We start from the raw sequence: 16,842 nt of genomic DNA, 5'->3' as shown, positions 1-16,842 counted from the left end.
TCGGGGACACTTTGGCCCTAAGGAGAAGCTAAAGCTAATCCCCCACTGTGTTTAGTGAGTTAGGGCCCTTCAAGAGCAGAGAAAGTGTCTTTACTCCCCACCAATGAGAGGGAGAAAGACAGAGAGGGGAAGAGGCCCAGCATTTTCCAGCAGCCAGATAGCATCTGGTTTTTTTCATTAGGACACAAGGCAGCATTAAACTCCCAAAACATCTGAATTTACCCCCATCCACTACACTCTTTCTTTCGCGCTCCCCTCCAATCATTTCTAATGCACTCTGTCTGCACTCTGCCGTGAACTCACGTTTAAGCAATTGTGTAAACGATGCAACCCTGATGAAACAGGGTTCACTGTGTAGGCCTGTTTATTGCTTCTATGGCTTCACAACGTAGGCACACACAAAACAATAAAGCCATTCATAAATTTACACTTTTAACTCTACCTAATGTGCCAGACAACAAGCAAGCAGAAGAAACCCTTCAGTAGGAATCAGTAGAAATCATTCAATATCCTATTCTTAAAAACAGTAACATTATTACTAAATGTTAACTGGACGTATTTATGGCGTATTATTGCTGAATGTTACTAAAAAAAAAAAAAAAACATTTCAACATTGCAATAGGCTAGGAATGGCTGTACTTTTGTTTGGCGCAGTAATATCCCATTTGATTAACGGTTATGCGGTCACAGGTGTGCTTTTTGTCTGGCGGCTTCAAACGTGGACTGGCTTCCGGGTGCGGGACTACTTGCTTCATTATTTTCTTTAATGTCCCCCTCATCACATGGAGCTCATACCCCACAGCCCTGCGTCCCCTCTGCGTCACTCCTGCCTGCTCGTGTTTCTCTCAGCTAATTATCCGCCTCTGAACAAGTGCCTGGGTGAACAGACTAATGCAACCAGCTGGAGGGGTCCTCTCTGATGACTGCTTTCTTGAGGTAGGTTATGGTATCCCCCCCCCCCCCCCCGCCGTGTGACCTGCAGGTGACGGGGAAACCTGCCATCTATGTGCCCGGAAACCCTCGACGCCAACACGGCAGCATGAGCTAAAAATAGTCCGCTGGTGATAAATAATAAACCTCTCCCCATATGCCAAGCGTCCCTCCACGTCCTGATTTCAGGCTGTGCGGCTAATTGTGTGACTTCATTTTGTACCGTAGATTTTGTAAAGCACTGGAAGAAGTGCTCAGGCTGCTTTACGGGTGTGAAGTAGTTGGTCTTTGTGGACACAAAATACACACAGTCCCTGCAAACCAAGGATATCCTGTTCAGCCATAATAGGATTACAGAAATAAACCCCAAAGAAATTAGAATTTTAAAATGCTCATGTACAAGCATCGTGATTATTATTTATTATCATTATTATTATTATAGACACGTGGAAAGACACCATCAGGTGTAGCTACAGTAGGTTTACATTCATTTCTAAGGAACACACTCCTCTACCAAATAAATAGCTCATTATATTCCCTATAATCGTGACTTTAATCTCATTTAATTGTCTTGGACGTAAGACGTCTGAAATCAATTGTTTGAATGACAGATAGGCTGAGATATATAGGCCTGCATTAGTAATTAACAGCTGTGAAAATGCAGTGTATAATAAATCTAAATGCCGTTACAGGTTTATTACTGTAGTTTCCTGCTGAACACTCTCCCTCATCAGCATCCTCACATCCCTCTCATTTCCCACAATATAATTATACACTCTATAATTCTGCATGATTTTTTTTTTTTTCTCTTCCTCCACCATCTTATTCAAAGAGCGATGTAATTTCAGAGTGGTGTAAAGAAATCATGCTAAATCAAAGAAAGCAGTACCGTCCTGGAGGAGAGAATGACACGGCGCTCCCTTTTCTGTTTTTCCCGGCTGTCTGGTCACGATTCAAAGCCCTCACAGCGGGAAGCTTTGTGTTGATGCTGCTGCAGTTGAGGTCCGCATGGGAACCCCCCCCCCCCCCCCCCCCCTCAATATACTCCCATCTCCCCCTCCCCTCCTCCTCTTCTTCCTTTCCTCCCCTCTTACTCCCCTCTCTTCCATCTCTCCCTTCTCTTCATCCCCCTTCCGCTCCTCTTCCTCCTCCTCCTCCTCCTCCTCCTCCCGCTGCTCTCTCCTCTCTTTCTCTCCTCCACCCACGCACGGCTCTCCACGACCAAGAGGCTAAAAATAGCAGCAGGAATCCCCGCATCAATTCAGAGGGAGGAGGGGGCAGGAGGGGAGGGGGACGTCAGCGCACACAAGGTCATAAAACCTCCCTCCAGTGCTTTTCTTGATTTGTCACAGCTCCCATCAGCGTTTTTTTTTTTTTTTTCTGCCGGGGGACCCGCACCGTGTCAGATTTTATTTTATCGTCCTGAATTGATAAACGTCCAAATTGTATCGATCCCCTGTAAATCACATTTAACGCCCCTCCTATAATTAATTTCATGACACAGAGGTGGAAATGAGATTTCAATGCGGAGTCAAGGAAAAAAAAAAAAAAGAAGAATTAAACTAAACAAACAAACAAACAAAAAAAAAGGTAGAGAAAGGAGAAGACTTTACGTAGCAGAAACCGGGTTTTATCAGCACGCAAACAGGTGGAGGAGAGGAAAAAAATACACGAACAAAATCCACGAGAAGAGAAAGAAGAGGAAGCAGCCAGTGACTGTAACAATAAGCTGAGCGTGTGTTCCCCGTTATTCCACGCTGCAAGCGACAGGAGACTGCAATGACTGGGAGAACCCCTATTCTTAGCAGGAGACTATTGATTGTCCTCCTGTCATTTATAATCCCTGTTGATGTGTCTTCCACAAGCAGAGAGCCTGTGCAACCTCCATCTAATAAAAGGTACGTCCTTTCCTTTCCTTCCTTTCCTTTCCTTTCCTCTACTCACTGCTTTGCCTTTCATTCTCTTTTCTATCAGAATTAGATAAAAAAAAAAAAGAGGGCTGTGAAAAGATTGCATGATGAATTTGCAATTGCAGGGTCTAATATCTGTAGCTAATAACCTTTATAGCCCACTTCATTTGCATATTCACAGCTAGCAGCACCAGTGCATGACTTTTTTTTTTTTTAATTTTAGGTATGAATTTTCTTATCTGACATAGCTGCACCTTGTGGAAGCAGAGATGGACCGTATCTGTGTTTCTGGTGTACAGTGTGGAATATAAAGGGATACTCTGATACAGTCTGATAATGCCATGTTACCCGTGCAGTGTATTTACATCTTTCTGTCCTTGTACAGAGGTTGTAAGGTGATCAATTTAAGCAGGGAAGACATTGAAGTGTGTGTTCTTCTTGAAGTGGTTTCTAAAGGATGTTTCATAAGACGTGTTTTTTATAGACTAGTGTACAGTCCATCTCTGCCTGCTGGTGGTGAATATAGGGGGTCAGTTGGTCATCTCCTTTGTGCTTGTTGCGGCTCTGATGATGAGACGGGGACCGAGTCTTTGAACCTTTGCATTAGTGATGAGCTTTCTCCTCTCTTTATCTCTCATCACCATATTTTACAACTGGGCAAACTGAGCCTCTCTAGTCAAACGCTGGTCCCATCCGCCCACACAGGTATGTGTGCACATGTGCTCACATGTGCACACTGCTGCACAAACACACACATTCTGAGGCACATGTTCTGAACATACACACACACACACACACACACACATACACACACACACACACACACATATAAGCATAATGTCATAAGCATCTACAGCATATGCAGGGGCACACAGGCTGTACTGCTTGTCATCCACACACACACACACACAAACATACACACAAATATATATATAAATTGACCCTGCCCTGTTTTTTCTTCTCTTTCTCTTTGACAACTTCAGTTCTCCGCACCAACAACCGCTCCATGTAATGCAGTGACATCATTGTGCTCTCTGAACAGAGGTTGATGGTCCAGTGCTTCAGCCAAGGCCATGTTTGTGAAAACTTGAGGGGTGTGTAGCAAGAAGACATCATGTACAACCAGCCGCAGACAAACCCCAGTGACGCTTCTGTCATTACTACATTAACACTGCCGCACCTTGATTAGAGGTAAGAAAGATGATGACGTATAAGGTTTTAAAGCTAGTGAGATAAACAAGTTGAATCAAAGTGGGGGCTCTCAAATGAAAAACAAATTTTGAAAAAGCTTTAAATCTATTAGGAACCATCTTTTTCATAGTTTTTGCGTGAAGAGTTTTAGAGTATCATTTTTCTGTATTACAGTTGTTTTCTTGCTAAATGTTTCTGTCATTCTTGTGGAAATAGCTGACAGTAAGATTTTCCTTGTATTGCCATTCATAATCTCATAATTAAAAACCAGAACAAATGAACAGAACTGTGGTGTGATAGTCCTTCCTGTAGCGAGCTCAGGAGGAAACAACCATAACAAGGTGGTGGTATCTCTGTGTGTGTGTGTGTGTGTGCGTGTGTGGTGGGGGGCGTATTGTGTGGACTAAGGTGACTAATTGCCCTCTTGTTCATCCTCTGAGGATGGATGAGAACACTCACCCCTCTGCTCCTCTAAGCTTATGGTTGTGTGTCAGGATTACCCAGGATGCTTCTTGAGTATCCCCTTATTCCTTCAATGGGATCTCATCACATCTCATCTCCGATGTTGCCTGGCATGCTTGTGCATTACAGCTGCTGCCTACACGGGCCACTTCATCATTCCCTGCACCTTGGCTTTGCTTGTGGCGGTAATAGAAAACACTTCATCACAGTTGTCCGCCTTGCGCAGGTCTTTCCGCTCATTTATGGGACTTTGGGATGCTAACATGTCAGCTGATATTTAACAATGACTCGTCCTGTACCTGCCTCCTCTTGAATGATGGCAAAGCTGCTTAGTCATTTGAGTAGCCGGAGCAAATCTAACTAATGATCTTAGCTGTCAGAGATAAATTCCACCATTGGGCGCAGGGCCCTGTCACTGCTGCTGTCGTGGCTGGCAGCTTGTATCTCCCAGACGCGCTGTCTCAAGCCTGCCCTCGGTATCATCTCACACCGGCTGCACTGAGCTTGCCATGATGCCGCAGCCCGGGTTGAGTCACGACTCGTCTCTTATCTCTGAGATCGCAGGTTGTTTATCATGTGTAGAGCATATCAGCGTTTACGCAGGCCAGCTGCATCAGTCCAGCAGAATGTGTGTCACATTATTCACTGGTCATAACACTGTATCAAGGCCTGCTGTCGCTCCCGCAGCCTCAAACTCACTCTATCCTTGAGGCATCACTCCAGTTAGTCATAGCTGAGGGAGATGACAGCCATAGCCATGACATGCAGTGAATTGACAAATTAATTCAAGATGGCTGACTTCCACTCCATGCCTATCACATAAAAAGGCAAAGAAAAACAATGCCGGGGCCCATTTTGCTGCAGATCACACTCAGAGCCAAGAGGAAGTGTTTGTGAAAACCTCTGTTGTGTTGTTGTGGCAGCACTCATGCACTTTTTGTTTCTTTCCTCCTTGCGCTTCTCTCTATATGCTTCTGTCCTCAGGATAACAAACATGGACTGCCGAATAGACTTTTATGTTATACGTTATTGTGACATCGTGACTGGTGGTCTGGTGGTTAGACAGACAGTCAGATGATTCAGTCGCAGTTAATTTAATTATGTAGTCATAGTGTTCACACTGATGTTAAATAAAACCTTATGGACACATTAAATCGAACACAGTAAAATGTCAGACAGAGGTGTACAACTGTCTGTAGGAACAGAGATTATAGAAGCACATATGACTTATCTTTCAGTGGTAAGATAATAGGCTAATCTCTGTACCTGTGCGTAATTATTTTTGGTTTACTTCACAGTACAACACATTTTCGGTCTTCCTCTTCTTTTCAATTCAACTCTTTTGATCCTTTCTGTGTTGGCGCACCTGCTCTTTTTAGATATCTCTCCCTCTCTGTCCTGTGTTGCTCACATATGTGCGCACACACCACACGTGCACACACACACACACACACACACACAAGTGGGCACACTATCAGTTACTCCCTCTCTCTCACGCACACATGAATACTTACACATCTCTCTGCTGGCCCTGGTTGGTTTTCTCTTTCTCTGTAATTACAGGCTCCTTATCTACTTCCTATGTTACGTGCTGCAGCCATTGGCCTCCTCCATGTTTCCTCCTCTACCATTTTAGTGTCACAGATCTTCCGCTGCTTCTGTTTTCAGTCGCCAACAGGGGCAGAGACACACAATATGCTTTTTAACATGGTTGGAGTCGGCCAAGTTTGACGGCTGCATGCATGGGACAAATCCAAGAGGCACTAAATTCTGGTGGCAGTTTTTGCTAGAGAGAGGATGCCACAGTGAAATATTGAAGTGTTTTTATGGTTGTGGGTGTGTGTGTGTCAAGGGGGGTGGGCAGACAGAGACAAATTGGCATAGGGTCGTTTGGTGAATGAGTTTTGTGTGTGTCCAGGAGTTGTAATGTTTGATTTAATTATTCATGTGGAAGCTGTAACATTGCTTCCCAAACTAACAAATGAAACTCCATCTCGCCAAAGAACTCACACAGGTCACAGCGACCAATTACTTAATGAAAATGATCAGGTTTCTATTGCAGCCCCGACCGAAGCAACACTCCAGATTCCTGCAGTACTTCATGTAGCTATAAAACAGAGTGTACCTCAGCTTTCTTCCAGTGGTTGGGCAAAGTGTGCCACTGCTGCAGTCTTGAGACCCATCAAAACTCCAAATGGCTGAGCCAGCTTTAAAGAGAGGATTATTACTTATTAAGAATGGCTAATGTATGATGTAAAAGTTGGCTCCCCATCCTGCTTCTTTGGCTCAGCCTCAACTTCTATCTCTCTCTTGCGCTAAAGTTATGTAAAGTTGTTTATTCTTATATCTTCTCCCACTAACAAGAGCGTGACAATAACAGAATGCATACAGCAACAAGTAACATGTACAGAAGAAAAGACAAAGTTTTCAGTTTGAATAAGGACTTATAGTGGTGACAGATTTCGGGACATCTGACAGTTTGTTCCACAGAGTAGAACCAAAGCAGCTGAAACCACCCTCACCAGGTCTCTTATTGTAGTAATAAAATGGTTGTATTTCTGATACTTAAACTCCTTATTCTGCACCAAGACCACTAAGATTTAAGCTCAAGTGAAAGGGTCATCGTGCTTTTAGTGTTTTAGCTGCACCGCTGTGGAGCAAACTCTCCCTCAGTAGTTCAGCTGAACCTGTGCCATATTTTAAAAAGCTTTTAAAACCCTACGGTGCTTATATAGTTTGGTCTTTATTAAAACGTATCACTGCAGTTGTTTTATCTTGTTATTTTGTTTTATGTCTACACTTCTGACCATTCCCTGAGATTCTTGTTTTATCTAATGGTGTTATAATGTTGACCTGAGAGATCTGGGATAACTAAATTAAGGTGGGTATCTGTAAGAGTACAGTCTTTTCTATGCAAAATTCCCTCTTTGTGTTACTGTCCCTCCACTACAGCTCAGCAAGGAGACGCTGCCTGGGGAAACACAGAGAGGGGAGATCTTTCCGTTTTAGTCTTTACCTACATGGCCAGCACTGACCTGAGGAAGCACATGTACTTTTTCAATGTGCATGTGGGCATGTGAGTATTGTTTTATTAACTTTTTGAAGATAGACTTCCTCAGGTTGTGTTATCAAATGAATAGTCTTCCCTCCTCTGATCGACATGTGACGGACAGCCGTCCGCCCTCTGGCCACTTGACACCACGACGGAAGCTGTTGTAGCCGATGTGCGTCCGAACTCCTTCAGCACCGCGGACAGCGCCGTCTGCGCCTCGCCTCTCTCTGTCTCCATCTAGCCGGTTCCCTGACCGCTGTGACAGTAAAGCCTTTACCATGTTATACTGAGAGCATGCAACAGCAGCGAGCAGCGGCTCTCACACACACACACACTCACACTCATACACACACTCACACCATACCACACACACACACACACACACGCACACACACACCACACTGCGAGCCGACTGCAGGCTCTGCATGCAGCACCCATTCTCAATATTTCTGCCTGGTAATACAAAACCAGGCATATTCTGCTAAATTATTAAATAGCAGACTGCAAGGCACAGGCTGTATGGCATGAGGTAATCGTTACAGCCCTGTTCACTTTATGCTTCTCTATGGGCCAACAAGTGGAAATGTGCTTTGGAAATTCATATCAAGAGTGTGATTATTGTCCTTCTCATGTTTTTTTTTAAATGCTGACACTTTGTGGACATCCAACTTGGAGGGAAGGTAATCAGTCAGAGTGGATCATGATGAACCGATCGGGCTATATCTAAGCAAAACATCATGTTTGACAGGCCTATGGGTCTGTTTGGGTGACGTAGCAGTAAAAGTGATTTCTGATCATGCAGGCTGGTTATGGCAACATTGACAAAGTCGATCTATTGGGTCCACAGTGGATTAAGATAATCGACCATGTGAGCTGGATTTAAACACCATTCTACATCTCCATAGTCCCATTCTTGCAATATCCTAACACCCTTAAGGAGTGATCGATCCGCTGCAACCTGTGCGCATAGCAGGCAATGGACCGATATTCAGTCGAAGGCGGTGTTTTGGCTGTACAGTGACGTTTTAAGGCAGGTCTTGGTCAAACCTACCAATGATACAAGTCGGTCCTATTCTGCTGGGACTGATCGCAATGAACGGGTGTCGGAGCTCTGCACGGCAAAGGAGCAACCACAGCGAGACGAGGCGATCAAGGGGATGCGGCATCGGTACGCGGGAGCTGTCCATCAGCACCAAATCCCCGACGAAAAGCAAGGAAGCAGCAAGCAGAGCCGAGACCCAGACGCTCCTGTTTTCAGCCTGCCGCCCCCGCCCTCTTCTCACCACCGAGACCGCACTTCGACCACCGCCGCTCACCGCCAGAGCCTCCAGGAGCTCCCCTGTCTGAGCCAGCCCACTCGGAGACCTGTTCACAGCGGCGACCCTCTACCTCTGGCGAGCTACGACACCGCCCAGCGACCTTCACACCGAGGCTGTGAACCCAGCACCGGGCAGCCGGCGCACCTGCAGCAGGATCCCTGGGCCCCGGCCGGCTCTCAGCAGCAGCAGCAGCCGCCGCCGCAGTCACAGAAGCAGCCTGTTTTTCCAAGCTGCCACTGCAGTTTTTCCGAGCAGGAGGCGAGCCTTTCTCAAAATCAGCACCATCCTGTCGATTCTCTCCCACCGCAGCCCTCCCCACCTTTTCCGCCGCCTATACTACCACCACCACCAACGTCGTCCTCCTCCTCTCTGCTGTTTTCCCGGGAATCTAAAAGGGGGGATCGTCTCCGAAGGAGTGCCAATAATTACCAACAGGCAAGCATCGTGGAACGCTGCAGGGGAGGAGGAGGAGCAGGAGGGCACCGAGACCACAGGCAGTTGTTGCAGCAACAGCAGCAGCAGCAGCAGCAACAGCATCAACAGCACAGTCATTTAAGACTCCAACAGAGGGACCCCTCCCCTGAAGGAATCCGTGCAAACTCGCAGAAAGGGCGCTCTTTAAATGTATGTGAGTCAACCGAGGCTAACAGGAGAGCATTTGAGCCTCAGACTCAGGACCTGCAGCAGCAGCAGCAGCAGCAGCAGCAGCAGATCCCACAATTACGAGCGCAGCAACAGCTACTGGTGGGGAGCAGCTTGCCTATCAACTACTGCGCCAGCGGCTCAGGAGAGCTATGTAGGACTCACCAGGCTCCACTGCTGCAACAGCAAGAGCAGCAGCAGCGGCAGCAGCAGCAGCAAGGCGCACTGGGGCTCTGTCCCCAGCGTCCGCAGCACTGTGAACAAGACCGCAATAAGTCTGGGAGGATCGCCGCGCAAGGCGAGCAGGCGCAGCCACACAGCCGCGACTCCCGCGTAACCCCCCCGGTAACACAGCAGGCATACGCGGGGAACTCGTCTGCGACTGGCAGCAACAGCAGCAAAGACAGCCCCAACTACGGGTCGAGCTATCACCTGTGGCCAGAGAGCCCGCATAAAGGAGAGGAGAGGATACGCATCGACCTCCATAAGGTAGCCTGGATTTTTCACATTTTCTCCTGCGATACCTCAGCTAATTAGCCTCCGATCACAAAAACAAAGTGGCCTAAACGTTTTCACCCGGTGACCACGCCTGTCATGCGATGTTGATAGAACACGTCTATGTATATGTCGTGTGTGCGTGTGTGCGTGTGTGTGTGTGTGTGTGTGTGAAGGTGGGGTATTTGAATCGTCATTCAGTGTGAAGCAGCTTTTCCAAAAAAGCACCCGTGTAACTACCCCCGGCGCGTGATATTTCTCATGTAACCTGCTGTTTGTTTGATTTGGTCACACAGGCAGGCGCGTGCACGCACATGAACGCGATCGCGGAAGCGCGCGCGCACACACACACACACACACACACACACACACACACACACACACACACACACACACCTGTTCCATGTTGCAGTGTTGTTCTGGGTAGCCCACTGAAAATATTCAAATGACGCTCCCTGGCAGCTGAATCAGAAACAAAGCGCCTGTTGTCTCCACAGAACAGAGGGGATCTGAGCGGGGGAATTTTAATACTTTGGCTTCCAGACACCGTTTCTGACATCATGCTTACAGCTTTATATCATTGGGCCTGTACCTGCCAGTGTGAGCAGCTGCTGCCTGGTGTTCAACACACTTCCAAACTCACTTTCTACAGTAGCATGAGCTGCATGTTCTGCTCAGGGAGCTGTCTTACACATCACAGTCCAATACTACTGTCATTCTAATGGGTTTTCATAATATGCAAACAATGAACATAGAAGCAAAGACGCTCTGTGATGCTAAAAACTATAAAGGTATTTTTTACATCTGATCTAACACATGGCAACAAAAAATCGAGAGGATAAGCGCATTGATTGGACGACAGATAAAGTGACAACATGGATGGAAACATCTCGAGGACATGATGTGAAGCAAAGGTTGTAAAATGAGTTAAAATATCCCCGCAGAAAATGAAATCATAGGTTAAGTAGAAGTGTGGTAACAAGTGGGAAAGTGTACGTGTGTTAAAAAGGAGAAAGGCAGAAAAAGACACCAAGGAGAAAAGGTTGTTCTTAGGGAAGATTTAAAGCCGTTTGAATCAAATGATGTAGAATCTATTTCTCATTATCAAAAGATGTAGATTTAATGGCGGTGTGAATGTTACCTTCCACTGATCCTGCCTGGGTCTTACAGAAAACTGAGAATAAGTGATGCTGGAAAGTGGTTTTGAGCATGAAAGATCATCGTCATGTACATTTGTTAGATATTTTGTTGATAAATGTGTGAGTTGAATGGTGTTTCTGGCTGCTCAGAGTGAGAGAACAAATTGTTTTGGTACAGTTTGGATCTTAAGGAGAAAGGTAGACCAGAGAAAACTAAAACTAACAGCAAGGTGTTAAAATGCATTATTATTGGATCTTGCTCACTGGAGGATTTTTTTTTTTCCCAAAGTGCCACCAGTTATCTCCCCTGAGAAATCTGGTTGTCCCATCATGGCTAATTAGATGTTCACTTTGGTTTTGAAAGTTATTTTTTAGTTTTAATTGATGATCATCCGTTTAGTCCCCGCCATTGTTTTTGTTTTTCCTCCCTATGGCATTAACTCGAGGTGAAGTTTTTATAAGCGCAGGAAAGGAGAGAGGAAGGAACAGGAGGCAGTGATGAGGGTGCAGCATCTAAATAAAAGCACCAGACTCCTTTTTAAAATGCTGCAGCTGTTTTCAGGGGCTGAGCTGGCACCAGTAGCGAAAGGTGGTACATCCAACCACCTTGACATGACTGTTCTGAACTTGGCTCAATTTTGGAGCATCAGCAGAACAGAACAGTGAAATGACCAAATGACTGAAGGGAGAGTGAACTTTTTTTCTTGAAGTTGCAACTATTGTGAAAATCACAAGGTGTTTTGATGAGAGGGAGGCGATACAGAAAGCTATGATATGAACGAGCGAATTCAAGAATAATGTATCCAGTATCATTTTATATGTATTTATATGTGCCAAATCATAATAAACATTATCTCAAGGCACTTTACGGGGTAAGTCCAAACATAATTATGTAAGGTCAAGACCTTACATAATTACAGATAAGTATACGTCTAAAATATAGAAGCTGTCACTTGGTTTCCAAATAAATAAAGGTAATATTATAACATTATATGAGAGGTGCACCTGTACGTTTCAGGGCTACAGTTTCTTCTAATCTGATTCTTCTAATCTAAACCAAGAACCGAAAAACACACAATATCCAACCTTTTACCACTATAAAATGAACACAAGGATGTTGTGATGCTGTTATTATTATATACTATTGAAAGAAGGCCCATATTGTACTAATTACGGTGTAAAACTTCATTACAAAGACTCTTTGAAAGGTTGAAAAATAGTCCAAGTGAATACTCATTATTGTTTAAAGCAGTTGGTATTTAAACAAGACTGGGACTGCTATGTCTTTTACATCCATTCTGACGATGCTACTGGAAGATTTCTTTGTCTTTTCCAAACTGATTTGATGGTTAAAGTGAAACTAAAACGTACAACTTCAACAACTTGGCTGCCAAAAAAGATCAAAACGGCAGTATCACTTGTTTTTACAATCATCTTCTCTAGTTTGAAGATACATAGCTTTTAATTCCCACTGTAAACTACTGCTGTGGTTTACAGTGGGACAACTGTACACAGCTGTTTATTACACAAGTATGACATAATCCTGTTTCAATCATGAAACTGGAAATCTGAAGGAAAGAAAATCTAAGAAGTGCTCCCAAGACAAGTATCAAACCTTTTCCACTTGCTCAGATCCAACCATGCCAAGTATTTTGATACGGCTAGACATGCTTATCTATTCACGGATATTTGTGGGATCGTGGTTACATCTTATTGACTCGCCCTTAATGAGACAGCCCCTACCCGCTCTCCCATTTGAAATCCCTTAAACAAAACACTTGTGACACAACAGCCTGATAAAGTGTATACGATTACAGTATCCCACAGCACACCCTGAAACTCTATAGCTAGCCCACTGAACTGATGGCAGGTAGTGAGATATTGTGTCCTTCCTCAATAACATTGTGCTGTGAAAGGTGCATTGCTGCTTCTATTGTGATAGGCTGTGTAAGTACTCTAATGCCTGCCACTTACTGCTATGGTGATATCCCCTGCAGGGTCAGTGTAGTACATAAACACGGGTGGATTTGCTCTTGTTTGACAGGGCAGATTTTTAAGGATACACAGACGTGGTGTTTAGCAAAAAAACGGATTAATCACTTCCTGTTTGTCAGATTTGATGCCATGCAGGGCCTGAGATGAACAGGGCTTTTCTGAACTCTGAAAGTGAATAAAATACCTGCAGAGGTTAAAATGAGAACGCAAGAAATGTCCCAGTAATAGCAGGTGCACTTTCTCTTTCACATTTAAGCACATTTTTGCAAATTACATTAATGTGACTTTTCTTGCTTGCTGGGACAGTACAGGTGATTTGTGGGAGCCCCACCTGATGAATCCTTCCTAGTGCATTGTACTGACAGATGGACCAATATTTTAGTGCTACAGCTAACAGATCATTTATTATTGATTAATCTGTTGATTTGTTGTACAAATAAAGATTTTTCAATCAATTAATTTTGAAGATTAAATTGATTTTAAGTAATTTTAGAAAATGGTGTCGACATTTTGAGATGATTCATTCTATTAATCCAACCATTCAAAACCACAAAATATGAAAATTTCAGTTTTTATTTTTAAAGAACTGTTTCTTCAATTAACAGATCTGTTGACAATAAAAGTCCTCAGTTAAATTAATAATTGATTAATTGACTGCAAATTAAAAAAAAAATCAACTTAGCAGGCACAACACAATAACATGAAATGTTCTATAATGTTGTGATTCATCTTAAGGTCTGCTTCTAATGATTATTTTCATTATCAATTAATGTGCTGATTATTTTCAATGAATCAATTAATAATTTTTTTATAAAATGTCAGAAAACAGTGGAAAATGTCACAATTTCTCTAAGACTAATTTGATGTCTTGAAATAGCTTTTTTTTTGGTCCAATTAACAGTACAAATGCCCCAAATAGTTGCTTTACTATCACATAAGACACGTCCTTACAACTGAGAAGCCGCAACTAGAGAATGTTTGATATTTCTGCTCGGAAAAGGACTTAAATGATTAAATGTATTTCTGATCATTTAAAATACAACAAATCTTTGTGCTTGATACCAGCCATTTACTAGCTATTACACAATGCAAGTCTTTTGTTTCGTAATTCAAGTGGAAGACATCAGATCAAGGGTTAAAAGCAAAAAGAAGAACTAGGAATATGCATAGCCTGGTGCCACCGCTTCCTTCTGCTGTCACATCACCCATGTTTGTTGGGTGCACAGGGCCTGTAAGCTGCTCTCCTGTAGATGTAACTGTGTGTGCGTGTGTGTCAGACAAGTGCCAGCCCACCTTTCTGGAGAACATAAGGTTGTATGTGTCATTGCAGAATGGATGGCTCGAAAGAGGAGGAAAGCTATTACAGTAAAGCCTTTTGTGCAGCTCCTGCCAAACTGCAGTCGAACACGCGTATAATCACCCTATATGATCTGGGAAAGGTCAACACAGTATATATCAAAGTGGCACTTGCAACCAACTTAGTGTCTCTTTGACGCTGTCTGGAGGATTTAGCGTGGTCGTGTTTAGTGGTGGTTGTGTGTAAAAGCTTTGAAGAGTAGAGTGTGAATGATTTTTTTCCCCGCAGAAACATGAACAGCAGCTTAAGTGATGGGCAAATCAAACGCTTCTTCTTCCCTTTTTAAAATAGTTTGGAATATTTGCTGCTTTCCTTTCCAGTGTTTAGTTTTTCCTACAATTAAGATAATTTATTTTAAGTGTATCCTACCAGAGCACTTTATTTCCTCTTGCGTTCCTTCCGTCTAAATTAAGGAAAGCGCTGAGGTAATTGAGCTGCTGGCTCTCTTTAAAAAAGTACTTCATCTTATCAGTTGTGTGTTTATGTTGGCTGTAATATCACTGAGGTAACGCTGAACGCTGGAGCTTGGAACAATTGATGTTGACAGATGCGCTTACGGCGTTATGATTTACTAGCAGGCTTTTGCCAGGAGAAACATTATGTTGATGTAAACTTTCTCTATCGGTCATCTCTGCGCTGTTGTTACAGGGCCTCCGTTTGTTTTTCTCTCATTAGGCGTCCATGTTTCCACTGCCTTCTGCATTCAAGTCCGTGAAGGGCAGCCAACACCTTGAAAGTAAACACACACCCTGCTGAACAATTAAATGTCAGACAAGGGGCAGATCCTAGTTCACAACCTCTGTGTATGACGAAGGAGGGGCACTGTTGTAGATCTCTGATAATGCTCACAATTGTATGAAGAGAGGTAGGTGTGAGCTGTGGGAGCCTCTTAGTTTTGGCTGCAGCCGGCAACACACTGGCAGTAAGTATGAACATGAAGCTCTTTTAAAAATTGATTGCTGTTTTCCCTATTTTTCTTCGTCCGCTGTGTTTAAGTGTAAGGCTGCGCTCCTGCTCTGAAATAGATTTGTGTTACCATGTGTGTTGCTATGGAGAGATCAGCCCGGTATTGTGTAGCAGTCTCTCTCAGGGGTATTGAGTTTGGTCAAGGAATCATGTGCAGAACAAGATTATCTTTTGGATTTACGATTCATTTCACACTTGCCTTTAACACACACGTACTGTATGGGCTTGCACACATGTCCACGTTTCTCTCTCTCTGTCTCTCTCTCTCTCCCTCTCTCACACACACACACACACACACACACTGTAAGGCAGCCCACACAAACACCTGATGTTACTGTAAGTGGTGTTCCAATACTGCTCCACTTGATATAGTTCATTCGCTTTGCGTTTCATTTGAGTGAGCCTGCACAAGGAGAGGTGTATTGAATTACTTGCAGTCCAGTTGAATACAAAGAGTGGAAAGAAAGAGTGTTGGGGGTTTCCTCAGTCGCCGTGAGCCTCGTTGCTTACTTACTCCACGGATAGAGTCACAGCATGGCAGATGTTTTCGCTCTGCCAGCAGTCGATGCAATTTGTAACTTGACTGCTTGACCTCTCACCATGTTTTCCTTTTCTAATGTGTGTTGTTACTTAGATTTTTTTTTTTTTTTTACTCCGCAGCATGCCAAGTCCCCACCACGGCTCTTTGCTTAATAAATGGCCACAGTTCATTTATATGGTAATTCCTGTGAGATTCTAGCCAAGGGATGTCAGGCATATAATGTATCACCGCAATGCATATGCCTTATGGCTAATTAGGTTATTGATCTGGGGCTGTTCCTGCATTAGGGCATGATCACACACAAAAGAGTATGAGAGTATGAGTAATGCAGCTGTAAGCAGATATTTGTCATTCGTGACAAAGCTGGAGAGGTTCAGATGTACAGTGATGGCTTCATACTGTATGTGTGTCTCTCTACCTACCTTATCATACCGTCGACGACGTGTGAGCTCATTGAGGCATTTCAGTATTGCCTGCTGGCTGTTTTCAAATGTTTGTTAAACACAGTGTTCGGTGGGAGAGCAGAGTGCATTAACGAGATGTGAGAGATGTGTGATTTCATCATACTTTGCTCACACAGTCGACCAACGCTTCGCTTTGCAGCCTGCCCTTGAAAATGTAAGTTTGGAGAGCTTCTCCTACCATTGTGAAATTCCATACTGAGAGTGTTTGCTTTGCGTGGAAGTGTGTGTGTGTGTGTGTGTGTGTGTGTGTGTGTGTGTGTGTGTGTGTGTGTGTGTGTGTGTGTGTACGCGTGTGCTAGTCGTGCATGTGAATACATATGTGTATCTTCATAATGAGTCCCCTGCTCTGCCTGTGCTCTCTCATTGGATACGCTCACCC

The 16,842-nt window shown here is 44.0% G+C and overlaps 1 protein-coding gene across 9 annotated transcripts in view; it reads left to right on the top strand.

Moving 5' to 3' along the window:
* Positions 1-437: 437 nt before the first annotated feature.
* The window catches only part of kcnn1a (potassium intermediate/small conductance calcium-activated channel, subfamily N, member 1a), a 63,409-nt gene continuing 47,004 nt past the window's right edge, over positions 438-16,842 (top strand). Inside the window, exons 1-4 of one of the 9 annotated variants that reach the window (XM_071492842.1) lie at positions 438-936; positions 2,799-2,828; positions 3,883-4,031; positions 7,446-7,569. Coding sequence is in view for 4 of the 9 variants with exons in the window: in XM_071492838.1 (XP_071348939.1) it covers positions 8,703-9,995 (1,293 nt within the window). In the remaining 5 variants the exon portion in view is untranslated. Of the gene's footprint in view, positions 937-2,798; positions 2,829-3,823; positions 4,032-7,445; positions 7,570-8,275; positions 9,996-15,288; positions 15,415-16,842 lie in introns of those variants that run through there. The other 8 variants (XM_071492843.1, XM_071492844.1, XM_071492841.1 and 5 more) reach the window with 8 other exon arrangements.

Source organism: Trachinotus anak, unplaced genomic scaffold (genome assembly GCF_046630095.1).
Source record: "Trachinotus anak isolate AG129_WGS33_773 ecotype Australia unplaced genomic scaffold, CSIRO_AGI_Tana_v1 ptg000012l, whole genome shotgun sequence".
NCBI lineage: Eukaryota > Metazoa > Chordata > Actinopteri > Carangiformes > Carangidae > Trachinotus > Trachinotus anak.
This window is presented reverse-complemented; position numbering and strand designations above follow the sequence as displayed.